Here is a 25,982-nt window from a genome sequence, read left to right as displayed (position 1 = left end):
GCGATAGCAGAGGACGCTGGTTCGATTCCAGCCTGGGGCACTGGAGGCCTTGGTCACTTTTTCTTAGTATATGACATTTATTTCAGTTTATACCTTAAAGGTGTCAAAAATTACTGGAAAATTTTTGTTTGGTTTGAATTAGCCATCAAAAAAATATCCGCAAAATTAATTGTATGGAAATTCGTGTTTCGTTGAAATTCTCCGAACAAAACGCCAATTTCATAGGTAATGACCTAATATTTAGTGCATAGATCTGTAATTTGGTCCCTACTGCTGCATTTTATCCCGTTTTCGTCTCTTAGGCTTGTTATCCAGGGTTTTTCTTTATTTATGCCTTGCTTGGCTGTTCGAAGAGATGATTGTGTTGCTAATGCTATTTCAACGAGTTTCGTGTTGAAGTTACGTATATCACGCCGGATACTTCTTTTTACCTGTTTATCTATGGTATTATATTGTTCCCTGTTGTGTTTGCAGTGTTCTCGGTCCTCTATCAACTGTAATGTGTCCTTTGTTAGTTTATTGTTATTTTTTTCTGGTTGGTTGGATTTTGTTGCTAGCTGATTTAATACTGTTTATAATGGTGTCGTATTGTAGTTGAACATCGGGATGAGTATTTGTGTTATTATTAAATGCGTCAAAACTGTTTTTTAACTCTAGGTTGAATTGATCGTGATTAGAAATGAGCGTACCTTTGTTTAATCGTCTTATCTTTTTCAGAAAGAGCTGTTTGCGATGAATTTTGATATTAAATTTTAATTTTGCTCTTACTGGTCTATGGTCGGAACTACATTTGAATTGGTTGATAGTGGGTATGTCTGTTATTAAACTCTTGTCGGAAGATAGGATATAATCAATTTCGTTTTTGACGTTTCCATTTGGCGCGATCCAGGTCCAGCGACGTTGAGGTTTTTTGAGATAGAAGGTATTACTAATGCTCATGCTTTGTCCAAAGGCGAATTGGATAAGCCGAGCGCCACGGTCATTTCTGCTACCAAGGCCGTGTGGTCCAACTATGTCGGTGTTATCCAATTCAGCCCTTACTCCGACTTTGGCGTTGAAATCACCGAGGACCATGGTCCATGTTCCTCGGTGCTCGTCGCAAGCTTTGTTTAGGAGATCGTAATACTCTTCTATCTCGTCATCACTATGTGAAGATGTTGGTGCGTAGGTCTGGATTAGCGTCAGAGTGTGATTTTGGGATAGACTTAACTTCAACACAGCTACCCTTTCGGAGTAACCTAAGAATTCGACAATGTTGTTCTTCCACTTCTTTTTAACGAGGAATCCGACCCCGTACAGACCGCCGGCTGTTCCGAAGTGGTAGAATACATTGTCTTCGCGTTCTATTGTTTGTTCGCCATTTCGTCGAACTTCAGATAAACCTACAACGTCCCACTTAACTTCTTTCAAAGCGTGTTCTAATTCTATGAGACGCTCTTCTTTCATTAAAGTACGAACATTGTAGGTTAAGACATTAAGCGTATCGGAATCCGTTTTTCTTGCTTGGGTCGTTATATTCATTTTGTGGGAAATCTCCGCCCGGGGATTCTTAGCACCCCTTTTGCCGGGCACTCGGGGCCGTAACGGGGAGTTGTACTTCATGAGGGGGATTTGGACCGTAAGCCCACCACGCTGGTCCAGTGCGGGTTGGTGGGTCGCCAGAGCCTCGTTCGTTATTTAGCAGGGTGACCACGAGCAGGGGAGGTTGGCTTGGGATCCGTGAGATGGAATTTGGACCCCTTACACACCACAAAAATTGAAAACCTGATTCTTTCACATCTGGACGTTCTTGGGCTCATTCTACTCAGAATCGACAGCATTCTCCATCCCACCATTAAAAAAAGATGTCCCAAAATGTCCATTCCATTACGTCACGTTTTAGTATGAAAAAATTTTTCACTTGTATGTGCGATTATCATACAAATTTTTGGGACATTTTATTTTATCATCAGAATTGAATATGCTAGTGATTCTGAGTTGAAAGAACCCAAAAACACCGGGATCTGTGAGAATCGGGTTTTCGATATTTATTTCTGAAAACGCCCATCGTTGTCTGAGTACCCACAACACAAGCCTTCTTGAGTATTGTGGGGCTTAGTCAATTTGTATAATAATGTCCAATATTTATTTCTTCATTTACTACTAACGCCATCTGTTAGATAAATAAATAATTAACATTAGCACGAATGTTAATTCATTATTTTGCCAACAGATGGCGCTAGTAGTAATACAAAGTGTTAATTACTTTATTTTATTTTTTTAGGTTTATAAAATGATATTTTTATGTTTGATAACACATCTAGACATGAATTTAGATTACTATGTTAAATCTCAAACCAAACAGTGCAGTAGTTTTTCCGTAAAGTGTACCACAAGAATGCATAGTTTGTCGAATAGTGATAGGGCTCGCTTCGCTCGCCCTAATAAAAATTGGTACTTTTGTATGATAAATATTTTAATAATATTCATTTGTATTTTGATTTATAATATTTTAGTCGGTATTTTCCTCGCGTTTGGTGTGGTGCAAAATTTTGTGTTTCACTCGGGAGCAAAGTCCTCGAAACCTCGCAACGCTCATGATTCCACTTTTAGAACCGTTTTAAAAAGCAATGTTCAGTAAAAGAAAAATTGAATGTCTATGCTTATATTATTTATGTCGACCTAAATGTCCAGTTCATTAAAGTTATCAATACTCGCTGGAGTTAATTTAACTTTAAACGGTACTGTAAGTAACTTTCGTTGTCAGAGATAATTATCAATGCAATGGTTTTAATATTTTCAGTCATTTATTCAGAGGCTTGCTTGAGCACATAGCAAAAGCATTTTGTGACATTAACTCGCTCTAAGTGCATCAACAATGCTAAAAATAATATTTTTATTAAGTATCGGCGTTAATGCTAAAGTTAACCCCCACGGTCCTACTGTGGTTAGTGACTTCTCCGGTTGTGTTAGTGAAATAATTGATAGAAATTTTGCCCAATCTGGACATCTCTATTTCGTGGACACTTTTAACGTAAGCACACCAGTAGCTGGAATAAGACATGCTATCATTAAATCTGTGCATAAAAAATTAAAATACTCTGTAATAATAGCTACACCTACGAAGAAAGATAAAGGGATATGCCTTAACAATGACAATACAGCCGTAGAAATGAGTGTTGGGCCGCACATGGATCATTTTGAAGCTACACCTCTAGCTCATTACTTTATTTTAATAATAGAAGACTACAAGGAATTCAGTTATATCGCAAGTAGACTTATTCGAACTCGGAGTTGGAATCCAAGAGCCTTATTCATTTTGGTATATTTCTCAAGAACCGGTTCTGACGATCAAAACATCAGGCATGCCGAAGACATGCTATTTTGCCTTTTTAAAGTTAATGTAATCAATGCCATTGTGATTATACCAGAAGTCAATAATGTCCGGAAGGCAAATATCTATAGTTGGCGGCCTTATGAACCTCCAAAATATTGTGGATACTACAATGAATCGATAAGAAATAGACTGATAGTGGAAAACGTCTGTGAACGTGGCAAAATAAAATACGCAAAAAAGATTTTTGAATCAAAAATTCCTAGTGACATGATGGGATGTAGCTTGAAAGTGCTTGCTCTAGAACGACAGCCCTTTATAAGTCATAATCCGTTGGATCCTAATATTGAAAGTATATTGATTAATCAGTTAGCAAAACGTTATAACCTTTCCCTACGATACGAAATCCTGAATTCATATCGCGGAGAGAAGTCATTTCATGGTGACTGGAGCGGAGCTCTGAGAGACCTAGCTGACAAAAAAGGCCACCTTCTTTTAGGAGGCATTTTTCCCGACGACGAAGTTCATCAAGATTTTGAGTGCAGCTCAACTTACTTAGCCAATTCCTACACCTGGGTCGTTCCACGAGCGTTACCAAAACCGGCATGGCTAGCTCTTTTTGTGATATTTCAAAAAACTGTATGGTTGACAGTTATAACTTGTTTTGTCTTTATTGCTTTAAGTTGGATGGTGTTAGCTAAGCTGAGCAGGGATCCAAGTTATAGAACTAATCTGGATCATTATTTTATTAACACGTGGCTCAGTAATTTGGGTTTTTGTGCATTTTCACGACCAATTACGCATAGTTTGCGTTTATTTTTTGTCTTCATAAACCTTTATTGCATTTTATTAATAACTGCTTATCAAACGAAATTGATTGATGTATTGACGAACCCAAGTTTTGAATATCAGATATCGACCGTCGAGGAATTGGTTGAAAGTGGCTTAAAATGTGGCGGTTCTGAAGAATTGCATGATATTTTTGAAAATTCTACTGATCCTATTGATAATTATTTTTTGGACGAGTGGATTGATATTGCCGATATAAAGGATGCCTTGAGAGATGTGGCAATCCATCGGAACTTCTCTCTCTTGTGCAGTCGCTCGGAACTGGCGTATGTATCAGCTATAATACCGGAGCTGAGTGATCAATTTGGAAACTATATGTATTATGCTTTCCCAACGAACGTCTTTACTGTCCCTTTGGAAACTGTATCTACGAAGGGTTTTCCGTTTATGAAAGGGTTTTCTAGAATTTTAACATATTTTCGACAGCATGGCATCAATACCGCAGTGATAGCATATTTTGACGGTTATTTGTTAAGACATCGAGCTCTACTCTTGAACAAATTAGAAAATGAATACAGTAAAAGACCCGCTCTATCCATTCAAACTCTACAAAGTGGATATTTAGCCCTTATATTTGGCTCTGTGTGTGGCACATTTGTGTTCATAGTGGAAATCATACTTCATACAAAATTTGTAAAAAATATAAAATTTTGTAAGAAATATGTTTAAAAGGTGATTGTTTTTTAATTTACCAAAATCAAACTTCATACATTTTTAACAAACGTATATTCATGATGTGCATAAATTACAAAACCATCGTCACAACACTATTTTTAACTGTACAAATATTTATAATGTAAGTGTACTAAATTTATACTTATTATTACATCCCTATATCTAAAGACTAGCAACTACGTGGATGGAATTACATATAACGAAATATTAAATTTAATCTTAAGAAGTAAGTAATCTGTACTTTATTGCCATAGTTTTTATATCTTTAATCTAACATTTATCTAATTTACATTGTTATCCAACCATCTTTCGCTGTCGATTTATTTTATTTCTTTATTTTGCTAAAAACATTGTATTATATTATTATAATCAGATGCCATTATTATTAAAAAAAATTGCTGACAGCAATTATACACCTCGGTACAACACATTATGCTGACACTTCACATGGCTGTACCTATTTGACAAATGTTCGTGTTGCATCTTTTTCTTTCACATACAACACAAAAGGGATGCAAGCTAGAGTCAAAAAGACTCGCAAGCATTTAAGTTTTCATTTCATTCCAGGCTCTTTTTTTAATTTAATTACAATTTATATACAATTTTAACATCATTTAGTTAAGTTTATACATATAAAAGTAAAGGAGTTTAACCCATTTTCCCTTAGCTCAACACAATGGCGGCGGACATAAAGGGGTTTATTCGTAAGCGTGGCGCGGTTAAGGGGAGGTTAACCAAATCCATTAACTATGTAGTAAAATTAGATTCGTTAACGTGATAGAACTCTAAGTGCGTTTAAGCAAAATGGACGCACTTTATGCAAAATTTGAGGAAATTCAATCTGAAATTGATATTTTAGTTGCTGAAAATAAATTGGCCGTTCAATCCGCCGCCTGCGCAGGGTCTGAAGATTTGTTTTACGCAATAAAGTTGAGCAGGAGATCTTGCTGCCTCACATAGGTATATTGCGCGTCGCGGAAAACCTTCAACAATCTTTTTTTTTCGTCTGTTTGCGACACAACTGAGCTTTATCAGGCGTGGCTCACTCCGCGATTTCGTCGCGTCGCAACAAGTAGCTACAAGTAGGTACATCCGTCCCACACAAATTTTAGCTAGGCATAGGCCGCGCGTGGCGCTTGCGCCACCTAGCGGTCATATCTGTCCTAATCGTAACAGACGCGTTTTGTTAGAGAGTGAATCTTCTGTACCTAGTACTAGTATTTATTCTGTGGCTTTATGCCTTTTCAAAACAAAACTCTTCTTCCAGTTCCGAGTGCACGGTTAATGAATTTGTTGATTTTAAATTATTCTAGCCTACGCACCTCATTTTGTAGGACTATGGAATGGAAGGCTGTAGTTAAATCTATTGAATAACACTGAACCAGAGTTATAGACAACTCCCACCTTGTTTGAGGGGCTATAGGTATACGGTTCTAGTCAAAATTGAAGCTACTCGTATACTTAACTCAGATCAGATCTTCATCCATTAACGCCAGGTCACTTTTTGTTTAAGTTGTGTAGTAAAAACTGTTATGAAGTATTTCGCATTAAAATGTATGCAAATGTTAATCTGCATACGTTATTAAATGATCCAGTCATCTTTGCAACTAACATTTAAAAACCAAAAAGCAATTGACGCCAAAATCAACACTCACAACACCATTTACATTTTATATAGTCACCTACACTATGTTGCTTTTATAAACAACAATAAAAGGTTCATTTAGAGCTGAATATTTTACAGCCAAGCTTATCTCGACAGTATGCGGCACAAAAACGCTCCAGTTTATTTCCATATCATTATCATAATTGGCTTCGCTCATTCACACAGTTCCAAATTCAAACTGCTAAAGTTTCTCTCCGTCCAGATGCTGCACATTATAGTATGAATGGTCGGGGAACCTCTCGAGTTCGATGTAGTCTGTTTCCGTGCACAGTAGCCGTTCGAGCATGGAGACGACTTCCTTGAAGTCGGGCCGGGAGGAGGCTTCGGCCTCCCAACAGTAGTACATGATGTTGTAGAGCTCCCGGCGACAATGCTCGGGTTTTTCGAGGCGGTGACCTTCGCGGACCTGAAAACAAGTTTAATAGCTTAAATAAGTAGGTGCATGTAGGTTTAATTAAAAATTTAGGCCTTCTAGGTAGTTACTGCGTTTTATCGTACTCAAGTTGCATAATCTGTTCAAAATTTATTTCACTTAGCTCATAAAAAATGAAATAAAACTGCAAAAATTGTCCAAAATTAAGTAGGTACCCATACTAGCTGTATAGAAAAGTGGATCGGGTGGTGCCCTAACATACCTAGCTACATCCACTTTTCTACGTGTTAAGAAAACAAACGACGAAATATACGTATATTTACTGTTCACTATTTTTTATTCAGCATTTAAACTTAAGTGTTAGATAAAAGAAACATGACGATGGCCGATTCGTCGCTCTAATTAGTTAGTTAGGTACATCTTCTGTATCTTATATGTACTGTATATCTACCAAGTTGCGATTGTTTTTACCTTCCTCATGACGTCACCCGCTGACAATCCAGGGTACGGCGTAGATCCAAGTGTGACGATCTCCCACAGAAGAACACCGAAGCTCCAGATATCAGATTTAACACTAAATATGTCATCGTATAGCGATTCAGGAGCCATCCACCTGAAATTATACAATACCATTTCAATTCCTGTTCATTTATTTATGAAACTGCAGTATTTAGTTAGCTCCAGTTTCTGAGAAACCATTGTTTGATATTTACCCAACGAAGTTTAGGTCTTTACGTCACTTGGCTAGGTTAGCCAGTAACATTACTATGGTTTATAAATGGATTGGATTTTTAAAGGACTGTGATCCAATTTAGGTAAGCACGTCCACCGTAATTTTAGTCGAACGAGCGAGCGAAGCGAAGCGAAGTTCTTACATTCGACTTTGAACACGCGGCTGGCTAGCGGCACGTCCCGGCATTTCGATGTTTTTAAGCTGAACTGTCAGAAGATAGTTTGATACTCAAGAACTTAAGTAAATTTGTTCTATTTTAAATGAAGTTGGGTAAACGTGTAGTCGAGGGCATTATATTTTAGTCATTAAATTATGAGCAGGCCCGATCAAGGGGTTATTGAGCTAGAAGAGCTTAGAAGGCCAAAAAGCTGTTTGTGAGAGGTCTTGCTATTCTGGTCATCTTTTTGAAAGAAACATGGTCGAGTTTAGTATCAAATGAAAGTGCTCGACTTACACTTTTATAATATCGTTTTTAAATTTACCATTTTGAAATAATTAGCAAGATAAAAATAAAATAGAATAAACATAATATATGTATTTGACATTTGACAGGAAATATTTCGGCTTAGCACAGATACAGTTTATTTTAATCTCTATGGTGGTGACTTAAATCCAGGGGAGGGACAGCCATATACGAAGCCCTTTATTCGAAAAAATAGCGCCATCTATATTACTTAACGCTAAACTTGTAAATGGCGCTTCAAAATTGATGCAAAAAAGCAAATCTTGTCAGTAGAAAAAGGCGCGCTCCTCAAATTTTCTATGAGACCATATCCCTTCGCGCCTACATTTTTTCTACTGACAAGATCTGCTTGGCCAACTATATTATACATAGTACTCTTTGCTTAAATCTATCAGTTAAGGGCTCCACAGACCTTGCAATAAATCCACGCGATCTTTGATCCATTGCCGCCTATAGAGCGACATAATATAGTAGAAATTAAATAAAATGGAACTCAAAATGTCCATACTAAATTGTTGCCATGTCATAAATGTGACAGTTACGTAGAAAGTGGCGCTCTCATTTATTTTCTATTATTTTATGTCGCACTATACGAGTACCTAAGTAGGTGCAACAAAGTCAATCGCTATATAATATTTGGTTAACCGCGAGTTCTCAGTTCGGGGCGAACTACTAGTAAACTAAATAAATAACAACATGCTCAATTGCTCAGATGTTAGAAATATCATCAGTTATTAAGTTCAATGAATCCTCATTTAAATTACTTGAAATAGGTACATATCGTGATGCTAACACATTTTAAAGAAAATCTCGTTATATTTAACAGAGATAAGGTTGTTATAAAATTATGAACTAAGTTGTGAGCTTAGTAGAATTTATAATTGAAACACACATGCGCACGTCATCAAAACAGATCCGCAAAGGATGGCAGTCGGATATTCAGCGCTCAAAAGCTTGCATGTATAGATTTTCGGCTTTAGTTTATCCTGATGAAGTGCAATTTCCGTGCTGTTTCAGGGAATAGTTTGTTCAAATATGGAATTAATGTCTTTATTCTGTCTGAACCATTTTATTAATACGCATATACTAAGCGATATTTTGTAGTTTTATGGATATTTTTGGACCGTGTAGTTAGATTGCTGCCCATGGCCCCCCTCTCCCCCTATAGTTCGTTTTTTTAGCATTAGAAAGAACTTGAAAGAAGGTAAGCGATCTTGAGATGTCTTTTAATTGAAAAACACTTTTTAAAAATCAGTAACCATTACTTGTCTTATGAAAGCAGAAGAATATAAATGATCGTATTTGATTCATAATTGTTACATATTTGCCGTAACTCATTTTTAAAATGTGTTTTTCAATGGTAAAAATCATTTATTTACATACAATATATATATACAGTGGTACTACTATACGAAATTAATAACTAGCTTAAATCTAAAATAGGCCCTTGAGGCATTGTACCAAGGATGCTGGCGGCATTTCCTCGCTGTATCGCAATGCTGATACGTTGTGCGAGGTAGCCGCCAGCTCTTCGGTCACCAGTTACGTCAACCAGACGCTTCGCGATTTCTGCGAACAACTTATGCGCGCTGGGACCCCATGGACCTAGAGTTTCAACTCCAAATGGTACAAAATGGTACTCTCTCTACTCTCTTTTTCAATTAAAAGACACATCAAGATTGTTTACCTTATTTCTAATGCTAAAAAAAAACGAACTATAGACCCGCCCTTGATGGTGATGGTGTCTTACCGTATAGGCAGGCGGCCATCGCTCTTCCTCTCGTATACGTGCGTGCCGGCCACGTCGCGTGCGAACCCGAAGTCGGCCACTTTGCACATGCGCTCCTCTGTGATGAGCACGTTCCTTGCTGCCAGGTCCCGGTGGATTATCTGTGGAACAAAAGATAGTCAAGTGCTTGTCCAATTATAAGATAAAAACATGTCTTATTGTCCTCCTCGGACAAATAAAAAATGATGTATTATTTACTTGTTTAACCAGTAAAAAAGATCGACCTTAATGACTTAAGGAATTCTCTACCAGTCTACCTCACAATCCTTACATAAGTACATATTTAAAATGATTTAAATAAGCTTGCGTACGTTCCACTGCTGGGCACAGGCTACATCAGTCCCACACGGACCCAATGCGGGTGAAGTCCCCCACATACACCTTTGATTTTTTTTGCGGATGTAAGCAGGTTTCCTCACGATATTTTCCTTCACCGGAAAGCTAGAGGTAGGTAAATATCAGATGATATTTTGTACATGAGTTCCCAAAAACTCATTGGTACGAGCCAGGATTTGATTCCGTAAGTCCTGGCTCGTACCAATGAGACTGATCTGGAGGATTGACGTACGTCAGATCTACTTGGCCGTTAACCGCTACCTACTTAAAATATTTAGTGAACCTTAAAATAAATATAATTATGAAGAAATAATCGCACAAAAAAAAAAACTGTCTGAGATTTTCTTTCAAGAGATGGTACCTAATTGCTACGAGTATTTGTCTCGGTATATCTATCTATATATCTGATGACACCCAAGAAACCTACTCCTATCTAGTTATTTATTCTTAATAATAAGCAGATGGGGGTAAATACTTAGAATGGGAGAATTGTCGCTGGACTCAATTACCCTTGACCGCCCGGTAAAACCCAACAATTCTAGATTTCGGCAAACTTTCAATTTCTGTCTATAATCGTAGTCTAATCTGTATCTGAATCTGTATCAGTTTCTCTAACAGCCAAATAATTACAAAAATGTCCTGTATATAACATGTATTATTTGACGGTAAAAGTTCAGTAAAGAAAATCGGGATTTACCTTCAACAACCGCCAATACGGAAATCGAGAACTTATATCTAACTAAATAACGTACAATCAAAGATGTTTTGCATAGATACACAATCGGCAGTATCCGCTATTGTTTTGCTATTTTCTTCTCTCCGTTCAATTGAAATAGAGAGATTCAATTTGCATGTTTAAATTGAAATTATACTAAAGTAAATTGTATTATTCAAATAGAAGAACGTAAACGTAAAGGAGTACTTAAATAGTAGTTAATAGATTCCTCGTGCAGACGATATTCCAACTAACATTGTAAACGAGAAAACTTTGTATGACACTCCCCTAACCATGACTAAACTGTAAACGTCAACTCAAATGCAGTGCATCTCGCTTGCACCAATGTACGAGGTAGGTATATAATATACGTAATACTCCCGCGTAATACTGTACGAAGGAGATGCATTGTGAATTAGTTTACGCAGTCGCTAGCGAATGTGTCAGTGTCAAATAGTTTGTGTTTGTTTTGTTTTTAACTTACGATTATTAACCTTCAAAATACTACTAAGTAACTATTTATTTATTTAGTATTTGTTCATGTTTGTCAAGTGTTTATTAATCCATTATTACCACCATTAATTTGGTTATTTATGGTGTAAAGTTGTCAAATGACTCTAATTCAAAGTTTCAAACCGTCCTTTTAATTTATATACTCTGTATGTAGGTATTTAAATAAAAGTAAACAAATACTACCCTCAAATGGCTCATTAAGCCAGTCGAGGGTAGATGAAAACATTACATGATCAAAATTAAATAATGTAGCTTAAAGTCAGGCTTTAAAATTTCACCACGGTGACAGGTGCGACAATTGTAAAACATCACTGTTGCTGACGTCACAGGCATCCATGGGCTACGGTTACCGCTTACCATCGGGCGGGCCGTATTCCTGTTTGCCACCATCATTGTTTTATTAAAAAAAACTTTATAATATCGGAAAAAAACAGATATTTCTCTTGCTAAGTTTATGACAATTGTCACAAGAAACACTACAATTGTCACGAAATTCCGACATATAACTCATTACCTGTCAAGAATTACCTACAATTCTTCTAAATCTTGACAATTGTCAGAAACTTCGCAAAAGAAATATCTGTTTTTTTCCGATATAATAAAGTTTTTTTAAATAATACAATGATGGTGGCAAACAGGAATACGGCCCGCCCGATGGTAAGTGGTAACCGTAGCCCATGGATGCCTGTGACGTCGGCAACAGTGATTTTACAATTGTCGCACCTGTCACCGTGGTGAAATTGGGGCCTGGTCGTGTTCAGTGACTGATCCTGGCGGTTTTGTATTTGGTTGGTTAACCAATAAATGTTATAACTACCCGAAAATGTACAAATTGTTTGTTTACTTTTATTTAAATACCTAAAGATACAGTCTATAGTGTTCGCAAAATATCAATTAATTTCAATTTTTGATTTAAATGTTACCTACCCGCAGTATAAAAGCGCTGGTGGCCTAGCGGTAAGAGCGTGCGACTTTCAATCCGGAGGTCGCGGGTTCTAACCCCGGCTCGTACCAATGAGTTTTTCGGAACTTATGTACGAAATATCATTTGATATTTACCAGTTGCTTTTCGGTGAAGGAAAACATCGTGAGGAAACCGGACTAATCCCAATAAGGCCTAGTTTCCCCTCTGGGTTGGAAGGTCAGATGACAGTCGCTTTCGTAAAAACTAGTGCCTACGTCAAATCATGGGATTAGTTGTCAAGCGGACCCCAGGCTCCCATGAGCCGTGGCAAAATGCCGGGATAACGCGAGGAAGAAGAAGGTACCTACCCGCAGTAAGTAGTTAAATAAAACGGCGTAATATGTATATTTAGTGTTAAAAGCTGTTCTAAAAAGTTAAATAATATATTTTTCACCTCAGCAGCTCGAACAAGGGTACTTTGCTTCTTAAAAACAGTGAGCAAAATGCGATTTTGCTCACGGAGTGAGACAAAATGACATTCATGTGACCTTTATAGTCAAATGTAATTTCAACATGCGGGGTCTAATACAAGTTCGAAATACTTGGGTTCTATTATCTCTGTCCCTTTCACACTGTAAGCAAAAAGAAACAGACAAAAAAAAAGTTAAAACGACATTCAACGGTATATTGACGGTTTATAATAGACCCCCGAAAACTTCAGACCGCATAGTTCCAAACCACGTACGAGTATGAATTCTTAATAATTAATTAATAAAAACAAAGTTTAAGATTTGATAAAAACTGATTAAATAATATATATTTTTAGGTATTTTATTGTACAATTAAAATAATGAACTCAATAAATACACCGATTATTACGCAAAATTAATTATTTTACTTTAAGAATTTCTACCATAGTTGACAAATAGTACGTATCCGCAATTCGGACCGTATCTTACAAAGTTTTTTTTACAAAAAAAAAGTTGTAGATTGAAGTGTCAGTTGATGTTCGTTATTTCCATATTATTTTACTGAAATTAATTATTACGTTTTGTTTTTGTGTTCGATTGCGGTAGTTAAACTTAATTGTTTGTATATTTTAAGAAAACATGAGTGCAGGTATTAAGTGATGAAGAAGGATTACATTTTTTAAGTTGTTTAATAGGTATGTTCTCACTGCTCCGGTGAAAAATTTTGTGTACTACACGAGATCAAAATTATTTACATCTCGTGCGCTTTTGAGTCCCTTACTACGCTCAAGATTCTAAATTTATTTATTATAGAATCTTTCACTTGCACGGGACTCAAAATAAGCACTCGAAGAAATATCAAACTTTGATCTCTTGTTGTACAAATAACTATTCCAAAGTAATAAGAGTAAATGATGAAATCTTTGTGCACTGAGCAATTGAGTCGTGAAATAAAAATGTTCGTTAGATTAATACATGTAATATTTTATATTATACCGGGTGTGGCCTGTAAACACGAGCAAAAAATTAAACTGTAGGCTGTACGCCTCAAATTGACCAACATTTGTTCAGCGACTTAAAAAAACACTTGTATTTTGATTTTTAGGACACTATAAAATTTATTCTAGGACGCAATGTATTGCGAAATTGTTATGTTTAAAGCGTGACAAGCAACGTCAATTACACTGATATTACACTGATGACAGCGTACATTGAAGATAATACTTAATTTGTATGAAAAATACCAAGTCTAAAGTCTTCATAATTTTCCAAAGTCGCTGAACAAATGTTGGTCAGTTTGAGGAGTAGGTACAACCTACAGTTAAATTTTTTGCTCGTGTTAGAGGTCATTGCTGATAATGAGTGTACAGGGTACAGGTTAAAACGCGTTTTAGTAAGTAGTACTCAATAATCTCTTCGCTCTTCAAGTACAAGTATTCACGGCGTTAAATCTTGCATAATTGCATACTAATTGATTTTCAGTCACTGTTTATCGCCGAATAAAATAGAGGTTCAAAAACGCTTATAAATAATAATATATCTTGTAATTAGATATATGAATACTCGTAGGATTAAACTTATTTAAATACCTACATACATTTAATTTTTTTATATTTAGTTAACAAGTTAAATGTTAAATTTTGATTTTAAAATTGCGTCATTCCACTGCTTTTACATCGCTTTGACATAAACAAAATAAATGACGCAGTGTTGAAATACACGAGAATAATAAAATACCTACACTTTCTATCTATATTCAGTACGCACAGTTCACGTAATGGATATAAAAATAAACGAAAAAAAAGATACGGGAAACTGATGTAAATGGATAGTATGGCGTCGTTAAGTTGACAGTAATCGTAAGTAATGTACGTGAGACAGAAATCAAAACTCCTAAAAACGAATAAGTACTTACTCCGTCGCCGGCTATACATACTCGTCGAGAGCCTCTCGCCGAGAGTCTCCCGATCCAAGCGGAGAACCACGAGACGAGACGAGAAAGAGCGAGACGAGAAGGGAACAGTATGTACACACTCATTCTCGGCCTGTCTCGGGGTCGCTCGACGAGTGTGTACAGCACGCATTAGCTTTCATAGGAGCATTTCAATAACATGAATATATATAATATGAACGGCTTGTTAAATGGGACCTTTCATTGCGGCGAATCCCCCTATTGGAATAGATCGACATTTGTAACGCACCAGAATAGCCTTTGAATATTTTTACTGTTCTTTATCAAAGTGACATTATTTAAAAAAAGCTCTTACCCCTTTTGAACTGAGGAAATCCATGCCGCGGGCCACCTGGTAGGCGAAGTGGGTGAGGTCTCGTGAGGTCAAGAATTGGCTTCCGGCGTGAGTGTTGCCGTAGTGTCGTTCGGCTCGAGAGTCGCGCAGAAACTGTTGGAGTTTCCCGAGGCTAACAAACTCCATTATTACTAGGGTTGGTTCCTGGAAAAAGAATCGAAATAGAAATGTTACTTTGCGTTTTTGACTTATTACACGACTGCCCAAACAAAAAGAGTGTATTGTTTTCAGCGTTCATGTTTGTATGTATGTGAGTTTCTTTATTCCACCTTAACTTCTGAATGCCTTAACCGATTTAGACGAATGATACATCATTAGAATCCTTACGTCATCCCGGCTAACATAGGCTATATGACGTCATTATAAAAACAATATGGCGGACTTAATGCGCCATATTACGCAACCTTTAGAAAAAAATATCGTGCAAACCTATCGAGTAGGGTATCAAAATGAAGGGCTTTGAAAGCCAATTGATAAAATATATGCAACATGTGGGTTTAAGTTTCATTTTGAGAAAGTAAGAATTGACAAAATATGTTAAGAGAAGCTAATCTCATAAAACCAAATATAATTATTGAATGGGATACTTATTAAAATAAAAGGAAAGAGTTTGACCGCTGATCATAAAAAAATATCATCATCATCATCATCATATCAGCCAGAGGACGTCCACTGCTGGACATAGGCCTCCCCCAAAGAGTGCCACAATGACCGGTCTTGCGCCACCCGCATCCAGCGGACTCCCGCGACCTTTACCAGGTCGTCAGTCCACCTTGTGGGGGGTCTACCCACGTTGCGCCTTCCGGTACGTGGTCGCCACTCGAGAACCTTTCCGCCCCAACGGCCATCGGTTCTACGGGCAATGTGCCCCGCCCACTGCCACTTAAGTTTAGCGATTCGGAGGGCTACATCGGTTAATTTGGTTCTGCTGCGGATGGCCTCATTTCTGATGCGATCACGCAGAGAGACTCCAAGCATAGCCCTCTCCATTGCCCTTTGGGTGACTTTGAGCCTTCTTATGAGGCACACAGTAAGCGGCCACGTTTCAGTTCCATATGTCATCACTGGCAACACACACTGGTCGAAGACTTTCTAGTAAAGTAGTAGTATAAAAAAATATAATTATATTATATTAGGTACATACTACTCATAGTTTTTAAAACATGTTCGTAATTGCGCTAATGGAATCGGAAAGTTTAAAATATAACTTCTATTTATTAATCGATACGATGCAGAGTCCGTCTAAGCTAACTCTGCACCGACTTTGGCAGAACAAATCGTGAAAGTATCATTATAACCGTATGGTTTAATTTAATTTTAACATTTATGATGATGACATTACTCAGAGCGTAAGAAAGATGTGCGCTTCCTGCAACTTGTCCAAGTATATGCACTCGGTCCAAAGCCAGGCGCCAAAGGCGCCCCCACACTAAAAGGGTCAGGCGTAGCCCGACGTACGTGACACGCTATACTCTTACCAAAGCCGGGCGCCTTCGGCGCCCTCATACTCAAAGCGTCGAGCGTAGCCCGACGTACGTGGCGCGTTGTACGCGTTCCAAAGCCGGGCGCCTTCGGCGCCCTCATACTAAAAGAGTCGGGCGTAGCCCGACGTACATACGTGGCGCACTGCGCGCGGTCCAAAGCCAGGCGACTTCTACTTTCTCATACTAAAAGGTTCTGGCGTAGCCCGATGTTCGTGGCGCGCTGTACGCGGTCCAAAGCCAGGCACCTTCAAATCTCTCATATTAAAAGTATCGGGCGTAGCGTGACACGCTGTATGATTACCAAAGCCGGCCTCATACTCAAAGCGTCGGGCGTAGCCCGACGTACGTGGCGCGCTGTACGCGTTCCAAAGCCGGGCGCCTTCGGCGCCTTCATACTAAAAGAGTCGGGCATAGCCCGACGAACGTGACGCGCTGCGCGCGGTCCAAAGCCAGGCGACTTCTACTTTCTCATACTAAAAGTGTCGGGCGTAGTCCGCCGTACGTGACACGCTGTACGCATACCAAAGCCGGGCGCCTTCGGCGCCCTCTTACTCAAAGCGTCGGGCGTGTACGAGGCGCGTTGTACGCGTTCTAAGGCCGGGCGCCTTCGGCGCCCTAATAGTAAAAGAGTCGGATGTAGCCCGACGTACGTGGCGCGCTGCACTCGGTCCAAAGCCAGGCGCCTTCGACTCTCTCATACCAAGTGTCGGGGGCGTAGGCCCACGTACGTGACACGCTGTACGCTTACCAAGACGCCTTCAGTGCCCTCTCACTCAAAGCGTCGGGCGTAGCCCGACGTTCGTGGCGCACTATACGTGTTCCAAAGGAGTCGGGCGTAGCCCGATATATGCGGCGCTCTGCGTGCCTTTCTGTACTGAGGACGCCCTCGCAAAAGTAATATAAAGTGACTTCAAATGGTTAGTAACGAAATCATGACCCCAAAGTTAATTAAATAATTAAAATTAAAAAACACGACTTCGAGAAAGCGAACTGAAAATATGAAAATATTTTTTAGTCGTGTTAGTTACTCAACTTAATGAATGTAAAAATTCTAAAAAGTATAAAATAAAATAAATTAATTAAAAATTAAAAAACACGCCTGCGAAAAAGCGAACTGAAAAGACAAAAATAATTTTTAGTTGTGTTAGTTTAGTTGAGTAACTTAATGAATGAAAAAATAATTAGAATATGAGTGTTTAGTGAAGGTTATAAACAACAAACGCAAAAGTTTTATGCTCATTTAGGATCGTGACTGTACCTGTGTATTTTATTTCAATTGCAGTCGGGGACCTTGATGTATTGTCATTTTCCCATTTAATAGGTTCCCGACTGCAATTGAAATAAAATACACAGGTACAGTCACGATCCTAAATGAGCATAAAACTTTTGCGTTTGTTGTTTATAACCTTCACTAAACACTCATATTCTAATTATTTTTTCATTCATTAAGTTACTCAACTAAACTAACACAACTAAAAATTATTTTTGTCTTTTCAGTTCGCTTTTTCGCAGGCGTGTTTTTTAATTTTTAATTAATTTATTTTATTTATTGTCTGAGTATCAAATGAATGACACTAAAAATATATTAAAATATGGTAATTCTGTCATACGAGTAACGAGTGTCATAGTTTGCGAGACTATAAAATATGAAACCAGTTTACTGCAAACATTTAGAGATGATTTATTTCAATCACACAAAAGAAGCAGTTTATCACCTAAACAAATTTTGGACAAAGTTTTATTTTAAGAAAAGTCACTGATGTAGAAGCTGATTCATCAAAAGATAATAGAAATTATTTTAGCGGTTAGTAAACGATTTACCAAGATAGCTCGGCAATGGCTCTCCTAATAGGAACACTTATTTCCAATGAAAACTAAATCCTCCTTATGAGCTTGAAGCCGATAAGCTCTCGGGTTCAGTAAAGTTGATCTAAATCGATTCTTTAATCAAAGATTATTGGGTCTAATTGATATTTATCAAGGCCTTTCGTTCCAACCTTTATACTTATCGTTGTAAATGATTTAATAAATTCTGTTATTGAGTAAGTTTGAAATTCAAAAAATCTATTGGTAATATTTGGGATATTATTAGGGATACTTAACCCTTTTTATATATATATATATATATATATATATATATATATATTATATTAGTTAGTAAATTTTGTTAGTAATAATGAGTTCTTAGGCATACTTACAGAACTTTTGTTATTTAAACTAAGATCAACAATAAAGGCTTTTTATTATTTATTTATTTTAACCCTTTTTTTTAAAAAAAAAAGGTGGGTAATTTGTCTGGCTCGTAATTTGAGGAACGTGGTGACATATGTTATAATATATAATATCCACAATAAGAAAGAGTTAATCTGACAGCAATATACAATAAAATAGTTTTTGATTCTGGCGTATTTATGTAAAATAATGATTGAGAATTTGTGAGCAATGTGAATAAAAGTAGCTTGAATTCATAAAATGTGGAAGATTTACACGATAACGCAGTAGGTAATCTCATAAAATACACGCTTGCATTTATCAGTCGATTGCGGACTTTGGGTACCGGGATCCATCGTTTCAGAGTACTCTCGCATTACAGCTTTTACCTCAGTGTATTTCTAGATTCTGAGGTCCTTACCTTTTCAGTGCAGCAACCTATAAGCCTGACAACGTTGGGGTGTGTTCCGAGGTTCTTCATCACAATTAGCTCCTGCACGAGGTCAGTCTTCTCCTTCTCAGACGCATTCTCTTTCAGCGTCTTCACTGCCACTGTCTGCTCGCCTTTTTTACCTGTAAAATATGTAACAGTTAACATAAAAATGAGTAAGTATATGGCGAGTTAAGTTGGTGTCTATTTCACTAACTTGACAATTGACATCTGACACTGACAATTTTTAAGATATTTCTGGATCGATAAGTAACGATAGATTCTTAGCGTTAATATGTATCGGAGCAGCAATATCAGGCAACTATTGTCATCGTGGGGGTCTTGGGGATATTTTTGAAATCCAAGCTCAGGTTTTTGTCCAGCAGACACAACACTAAGACATTAAAGTCGGCTACATTGGCTACATAATATATGTACATTCAAGCAAGAAAAATTGCTTTCCACTCAAAATATAGGTACGCCTTCCGAATGGATAAGGATCGAACTATTGTTATAATAATAAACTAACCTGAGAATAGATTCAACTTTCTTTTACACCAATCGATAAAAACAGCAAAGTTCTACCTAGCGCGAGCATTATGCACTGTGGCCTGATTTGAACTGACTGTAATAACGACCCAATAATAAAAATCTAATTTGTATGACTAGCACCTAGACTCGAACTGTTTTCTTATCTGGCGAAATAAACATTTAAATTTAATTTGGTATTAGTACTACGGTATAATCTCACAAATTTAATCGCGAATAAATACTTATATCTATGACTGTTTATAATATGATAGTGTCGACAAGGAAGCACTTTACCAAATATGTACTCAAGGCCTTAGGCATACCCGACAAGCTGGTAAAAATGGTCAAAGTTGCCACTCAAGTAAGCAAAATGCGGGTTAGAGTGGGTAACGCCCTCACAGTCCTCACAGAAGAGTTTGGAGTCATGACAGGGCCCAAACAGGGCGATGCACTCTCGCCCTTGCTGTTCAACTTGATACTTGAGTACGTCATCCGGAAAGTTATATTGTATGGGCGATTGTGCACTACAATGAATTTTACTGTCCGGCAGTCCGAGTTTTTACGGTCCGATATGGCACGCCATTAAATGTATAGGTATAGTAGCTTGTGCACTAGACGTAATTTTACCGTCCGACATTTTACTTTTCCCCATTCCGGACAGTTTTTTTCCGGTCCGCTATGACAGCTATGAAAAACGTGTTTATGCTTGTGCACTGCGTCTGGAATTAGTATTATTCATGACTTGGCCGGGCGGGGGCGGGCTAGGGGAGGGGGTGTGTGTTAAATGCCACTGCGCCGCACCTGCGAGTAAAAAGACGGACAAGTGCACAAGCCAATCATCCGTTTTTTTCATGCCACTGCGCCGCACCTGCGAGTAAAAAGACGGACAAGTGCACAAGCCAATCATCCGTTTTTTTCATGCCATATCGGACCATGAAAACTCAGACTTCCGGACAGTAAAATTCATTGTAGTGCACAATCGCCCTATGACGGGGGAGTTGAGTTGAACGGCCGACACAAAATAGTAGAATACGCTGACGATCTGGCCCTACTGGGTGAGTGTGAGGAGCACGTTCGAGGAATGGCACAAACTCTAGATGAGGAGGGTAGGAAAGTGGGGTAGGATCAGTCTGGAGAAAACGGAGTATCTCCACATGAGAAGACGGAGAAGGATACGCAGAGATGGGTTAACCGTTAACGGGAACTGTTACAAGCGCGTATCAACGTTCAAGTATCTTGGTTGCACAATAATAGACACCAACCAGAGAGAAGACGAAATCGACATCCGTATCCAGAATGCCCTAAGATGCTCAGTCGCTCTTCACAAAATATTAACGTCCAAGCTCATCAGCAGGAGAACCAAGATTAGAGTCTACAAGACCGTGATAAGACCGATCTTGGTATATGGATGCGAAGCTTGGACGTTAACCCTGAAGGAGGAAAACAAGCTCTTGGTGGCAGAGCGGAAGATCTTTAGAAAGATCCTAGGCCCTACAAGACGTGAGGATGGCTCTTGGAGGGTGAGGAGGAACTTGGAGGTGGAAGAACTGGTGGGCGAGCCCAACATCATCGGCGAGAGCAAGGCTGCTCGACTTCGCTGGCTCGGCCATGTGGAGAGAATGGGAGAGGATCGTGCGGCCAAAAGAGCTTATCTGGGGCGACCAACTGGGAGACGTCCGGTCGGAAGGCACCGATGGATCGACGAGGTCCAGAAAGACCTGTGTGGCATACAAGCGGCTGAATGGCGTCAGATCGCACAGGATAGGAACGAATGGCGAAATCTAGTGTCGGAGGCCAAGATCCACTTCGGGTCGCTGAGCCAGCGAAGTAAGTAAGTAAGTATGACAGTTTATATGATACCTAAAACACCTCCTCTATACTCCTAAAAACGCGTCCCTCCCCGTCTATTTAAGGGCATTTTCACTTAAAAGTATAGCATTAAAAGTTTTGGGTTATTTCTACTCAGAATCACGAAGACTATTGATTTAAAAAGAAAAATAATGCACCTATGCCAAGAAAAATCTTAGTTTTGTGACGTATTTTCACATTTGTATGGACCGTCGCAAAACTGGCACCTAAAATTTGTATGAATAACTGGGGACGCTTTTTTTCTTTGTCTCATTTAATGGCACCTACTCGTGATTCTGAGTCTAAATAACCCAATAAGTTAATGGTTTTGGTTGGTGGTTGGTGGTTAAAGTAAATGGTACAATTATTTCTCAAAACCCTCTTAAACGACAATCAAGTCTATTTAAGTGATAATTTTGAGTGGGTGTTGCACTAAATGATCATAACAACGTTTCGCATGTGTAATTCGGAAACGCTTGCTGTAACGGTATTTATCCTGCATAATAGCTTAGCTTGGAAAACAATGGCTATTAACATCGAAAATTGCTCTATTAGTGTGAAAATTTACATGTTCTCTTCGCTCGTACTTGTACCATAATAATGATTATGAAACTATCGTAGCGGTAAAGTACTTAATATGCACAATTTAAGCTAACTAGTTAAATGTCAACACAACTATAATCTATTTTATTTCAACAACACTAAACTTACAGGTACCCAAAGGAATTCCCTAATTAGGAAATAAAATATTTATTTGGAAGTAGGTACCGCATCCGTCCATGACATGTATCTAAGTTAGGCAACTACATTGACTAATTAAATAATAGTTTATTTAATAAACACTAAATTATTTAGTATATACCTAATAGTAGATTTGTGTTCTGAGGGTTCTGATTCTGGCCATGATTAATTAAAGTTCAAGACTATTCATATGACTATTCATATTCAAGTTTTTGTCACTTGAATTAAAGTTGAGTTCTGTTTTTGAGCAACGATTAATTTACGTTTTAGATTTATCAAACCTTTGGAAACGCCATTTTTTCACCGAAAAAAATAATTTTCTACAATACTACCAGAACGTATAGTAATTAAAAATATAGTTATACCTACTAAAATCCGGTAGTAATAACAAAAAATGTTGTATCGTGTAAAACTTGTTTTTTAAACATCACTGTTTAATTCTAGTTAAATGCAATTTAGTACTGCTTACAATTTCGTTATATATGTAAAGATGCAAGTGTTGTAAATATTAAACGTTTGTCTCGTTTAATATATGCATCGGGGCTATTCAGAAATTACGTCATTTCAAGTTAGGGGGGGGGGTCTGGACATCGGATGACGGTAGCGTGAAGTAGGAGGAAATGGGGTCATTTGAAGCATGATTTTTGGATGATTATAGGGGGGGGGGGGGGGGGAAATCGTCAAAAATCGATGACGTAATTTATGGACAGCCCCATCGTAACAATGATATGTAAAAATAAAGATACGAGTGTACACGTTACAAGTTATTATGTTGTGGTTACTATAATGCATTGTAGTCTGAACGAATCAAACAGTTGTGCCAACACCACGGTGTATGCGCGGGTGGCGGGGGGCGGAGAAAGGAATTGCGCAAGTCACAGAACAGCAGCCATTACGCCAGCGTCTTACGTTGCGGCCGGTCGATGTTTTTATTTACGTAGATCCTGTCCATAATTTTATTGTAAACTAGTACAAGTGTATAGTATAAGTGCGTGTTGTTTGCGTGTTGCTGACACAGTGAAATGTGCGGGCTCCGATTAAGGAAAAGTCCTCCCGCACCGATGTGGATAAGGAGGGATTCACACTGGTGAAAAGGAAACGCAAGGCGCGCAGGGCGCCTCGTAAAACTCTGTGTGGCACTGCGGAGCCGGTTAATTCTGGCCTACGAGTTGCGACACCGAGTAAGGCGCTCTACGTGTCTCGCCTGCATTACTCCGCCGGGGCCGACGAGGTGGTGGAGTACGTCCGCCGGAAGATTGGCTACACGCTGAGGGTGCACCAGCTACAGTCGCGTCACTATGTGCACTTCACTTCATTTGTAGTGCGCGTGCCGCGGCCTCTGCAGGACACCATCGCAAGCGCGGACTTCTGGCCGAAGGGTGTGTTTCGGCGGTTCCGGGGCAACCTGCCGAATCCTACGCCGAGTCAGACGACGCTACGGAGCCACGCTGTTACGTTGTCACCCAAATCCAATGTTTAATTTGTATGTCATTTTTGTGTCTATTGTTTTCTTTGTGGAGACAAAATGTTTTTTTTCATTTGTAATGTCACAGTGCCTTGGTTTTACTGTAATGCTGTGTTACTTATTTGATCAATAAAATAAAATAAAATAAAATGAGTGTGCTTAAAAACTTGTCTGTATTTACTAGAAGAGCAGTGTACTGGTTATATATTGTTCACGTAACCAGAACCCACTGTGCTGAAGGGACTTCTAAACGGGCCATATGTTCACTGCAATATGTGGCCGGCAACTATTAGTGTCCCTCTCTAACATGTGAGTAAGAGGACACCAATAGTTGCCGGCCACATATTGCAGTGAACATATGGCTCGTTTAGAAGCCCCATTAGCACAGTGCGTTCTGGTAACGTGAACAATATAAAACCAGTACACCGCACAAATCGTTCAGTTACATATACTGAATACCTTGTTATAACAACAGGACAGGAACGTATATGTTACTGTATTATTTAGTAACCATTAACAGACTGGCTAGTTGGCTTTACTAAAAGTCTTATACCCACTACTATACACTTCATAAAATTAACAAATTTAATTTAACAAGAATGGTCTGGTTATGTTTACAAAGTGTCCTGTCGTCACATATACAACAAGACAATATAGTACAGCTAACCAGATTCTGGTTACCAGTACCAGGTTTTTTTTTTCAGTGTTGTCTTATACATAAAATGTCATGCTCACGCAGACGCACACAACAAACTTTCAACAACAAAACAAAAGGCACCTACATAATGAAATTAATAAAAGGTAGTGTTTACATTCATCGACCTTGATCATACAATGCAGATGTCGCCCACACCCTTGATATTTAATACGAAGGGGTTGTCGTCGGCCAGTGATCATCAAATTAACGGTTCTCATACAGGTTTAACAAAAAATATTTAGTTTGGTGAAGCAAGAACATATAATTATGTTAAGTAATATTCATTCTATTTTAGACCGTAGTAGCTGCATTCAACACACGGATTAACTGGGAAGTTGAAACTTTGTGGGCCTGTTGACACCTTTGCCCGCTTACCACAACACACCTTTGTCCCGAGAAGAAAACAAACATACTGTAAGCTCGCCCGACATTACTTATCCTCACTCCACTTCACAATATTAACCATTTCGCCGCCACATCAACTATGTAAGTAATAAAGTGTCATCAACGCTATGTCAAAAATTACACGTGGCGTGTGGGGCACGAACTGTACTGACTTATATCAAGTCATTAGTGGCGAAAAGTTTAAAGATGCAGTGGTGGAAACTTATACGATGGACTTCTGACAGTTAAAAAAGCCAATTCACTTACCATCGATGTCGATGGCTTGAGCACGCCAGACCTGGCCGAAGGCACCCTCGCCCACAATGTTGAAGATCCTGAGTCGGTGCCGCGGGAACTCCCAATCATCTGTCGGTTCATCCTTCGTGATCGTGGTCTCTTCTGATAACTGAAAAGAGAGCAAGAAAGGAAACATGCAATTAAAGATTCAGTGATGAAATATATATTCTTTTTGGTGTTGGTAACAGTATGCTTCTTATAGGTGATTAAGTTGATATAGTTGGGGAACTTCTGTTGAAGACTTCGCATCAAATCTTCAAGAAAGTTTCCTCAAAAAACTAAAAACGTCAAAAACGTCGCGGCTATCAACGCTCTATTATCAACACGTTCAGTCTCCAAGTAAAGAAATTGCTACTCAATAAGACAGTGTACAGCATAAAGGAATACCTAAATGATGAATATAATCACACCTCAAATATGTAATTTAATATTGTAATTTGCAAACGATTATAGCATGTATTATTTACTAGATTATTTTTTTTGTACATTTTTGACGATCTTAATATGTATTCATCTTTATATTCGGTTGTAATAAAAACATGTAATACTTATTGAGAAATAAATGAATCTAAATCTAAATCTAAATCTAAATCTATTATCTAAGATTATTTATTTAAATACACATAAAACACTGCAGATATTGAATACTCATTTATTTGTCGGCTATTTGTTATTACATATATTCTTACATTTAAATTTTAAATAATTATGTTGATTATTGAGTAGGTTTATGTTACTAAGATGTTCCTAACTGCGCCATTGTAAGTCGGTACATACACCAATCGGTGA

At 38.2% G+C, this 25,982-nt stretch overlaps 2 protein-coding genes across 5 annotated transcripts in view; one reads left to right on the top strand and one right to left on the bottom strand.

Moving 5' to 3' along the window:
* The first annotated feature begins 2,857 nt into the window (after window positions 1–2,857).
* On the top strand, window positions 2,858–4,846 carry LOC134792361 (uncharacterized). The gene has a single exon (XM_063763639.1). The coding sequence runs from the start codon at window positions 2,858–2,860 to the stop codon at window positions 4,829–4,831; it is 1,974 nt and encodes a 657-aa protein (XP_063619709.1). The 3' UTR covers window positions 4,832–4,846.
* Window positions 4,847–4,872: 26 nt separating this feature from the next.
* Window positions 4,873–25,982, bottom strand: part of LOC134792362 (tyrosine kinase receptor Cad96Ca-like) — a 100,806-nt gene continuing 79,696 nt past the window's right edge. For all 4 annotated transcript variants that reach the window (XM_063763640.1, XM_063763643.1, XM_063763642.1 and 1 more), the window contains 6 exons: window positions 25,164–25,302; window positions 19,222–19,373; window positions 15,067–15,249; window positions 9,823–9,962; window positions 7,348–7,489; window positions 4,873–6,909 (listed from right to left, as the gene is read on the bottom strand). In XM_063763640.1, the coding sequence (XP_063619710.1) occupies window positions 6,685–6,909; window positions 7,348–7,489; window positions 9,823–9,962; window positions 15,067–15,249; window positions 19,222–19,373; window positions 25,164–25,302 (981 nt within the window). In that variant the 3' untranslated portion in view covers window positions 4,873–6,684. The remainder of the gene's footprint in view (window positions 6,910–7,347; window positions 7,490–9,822; window positions 9,963–15,066; window positions 15,250–19,221; window positions 19,374–25,163; window positions 25,303–25,982) is intronic.

Source organism: Cydia splendana, chromosome 7 (genome assembly GCF_910591565.1).
Source record: "Cydia splendana chromosome 7, ilCydSple1.2, whole genome shotgun sequence".
NCBI classification, from domain to species: domain Eukaryota; kingdom Metazoa; phylum Arthropoda; class Insecta; order Lepidoptera; family Tortricidae; genus Cydia; species Cydia splendana.
The sequence above is the reverse complement of the archived record's forward strand: the minus strand, read 5'-3'. Positions and strand labels throughout refer to the sequence as shown.

What these genes read in the sequence shown, in the direction of transcription:
- LOC134792361 (XM_063763639.1), top strand. Translation starts at nt 2,858, where the DNA reads ATGCTAAAAATAATATTTTTATTAAGTATCGGCGTTAATGCTAAAGTT.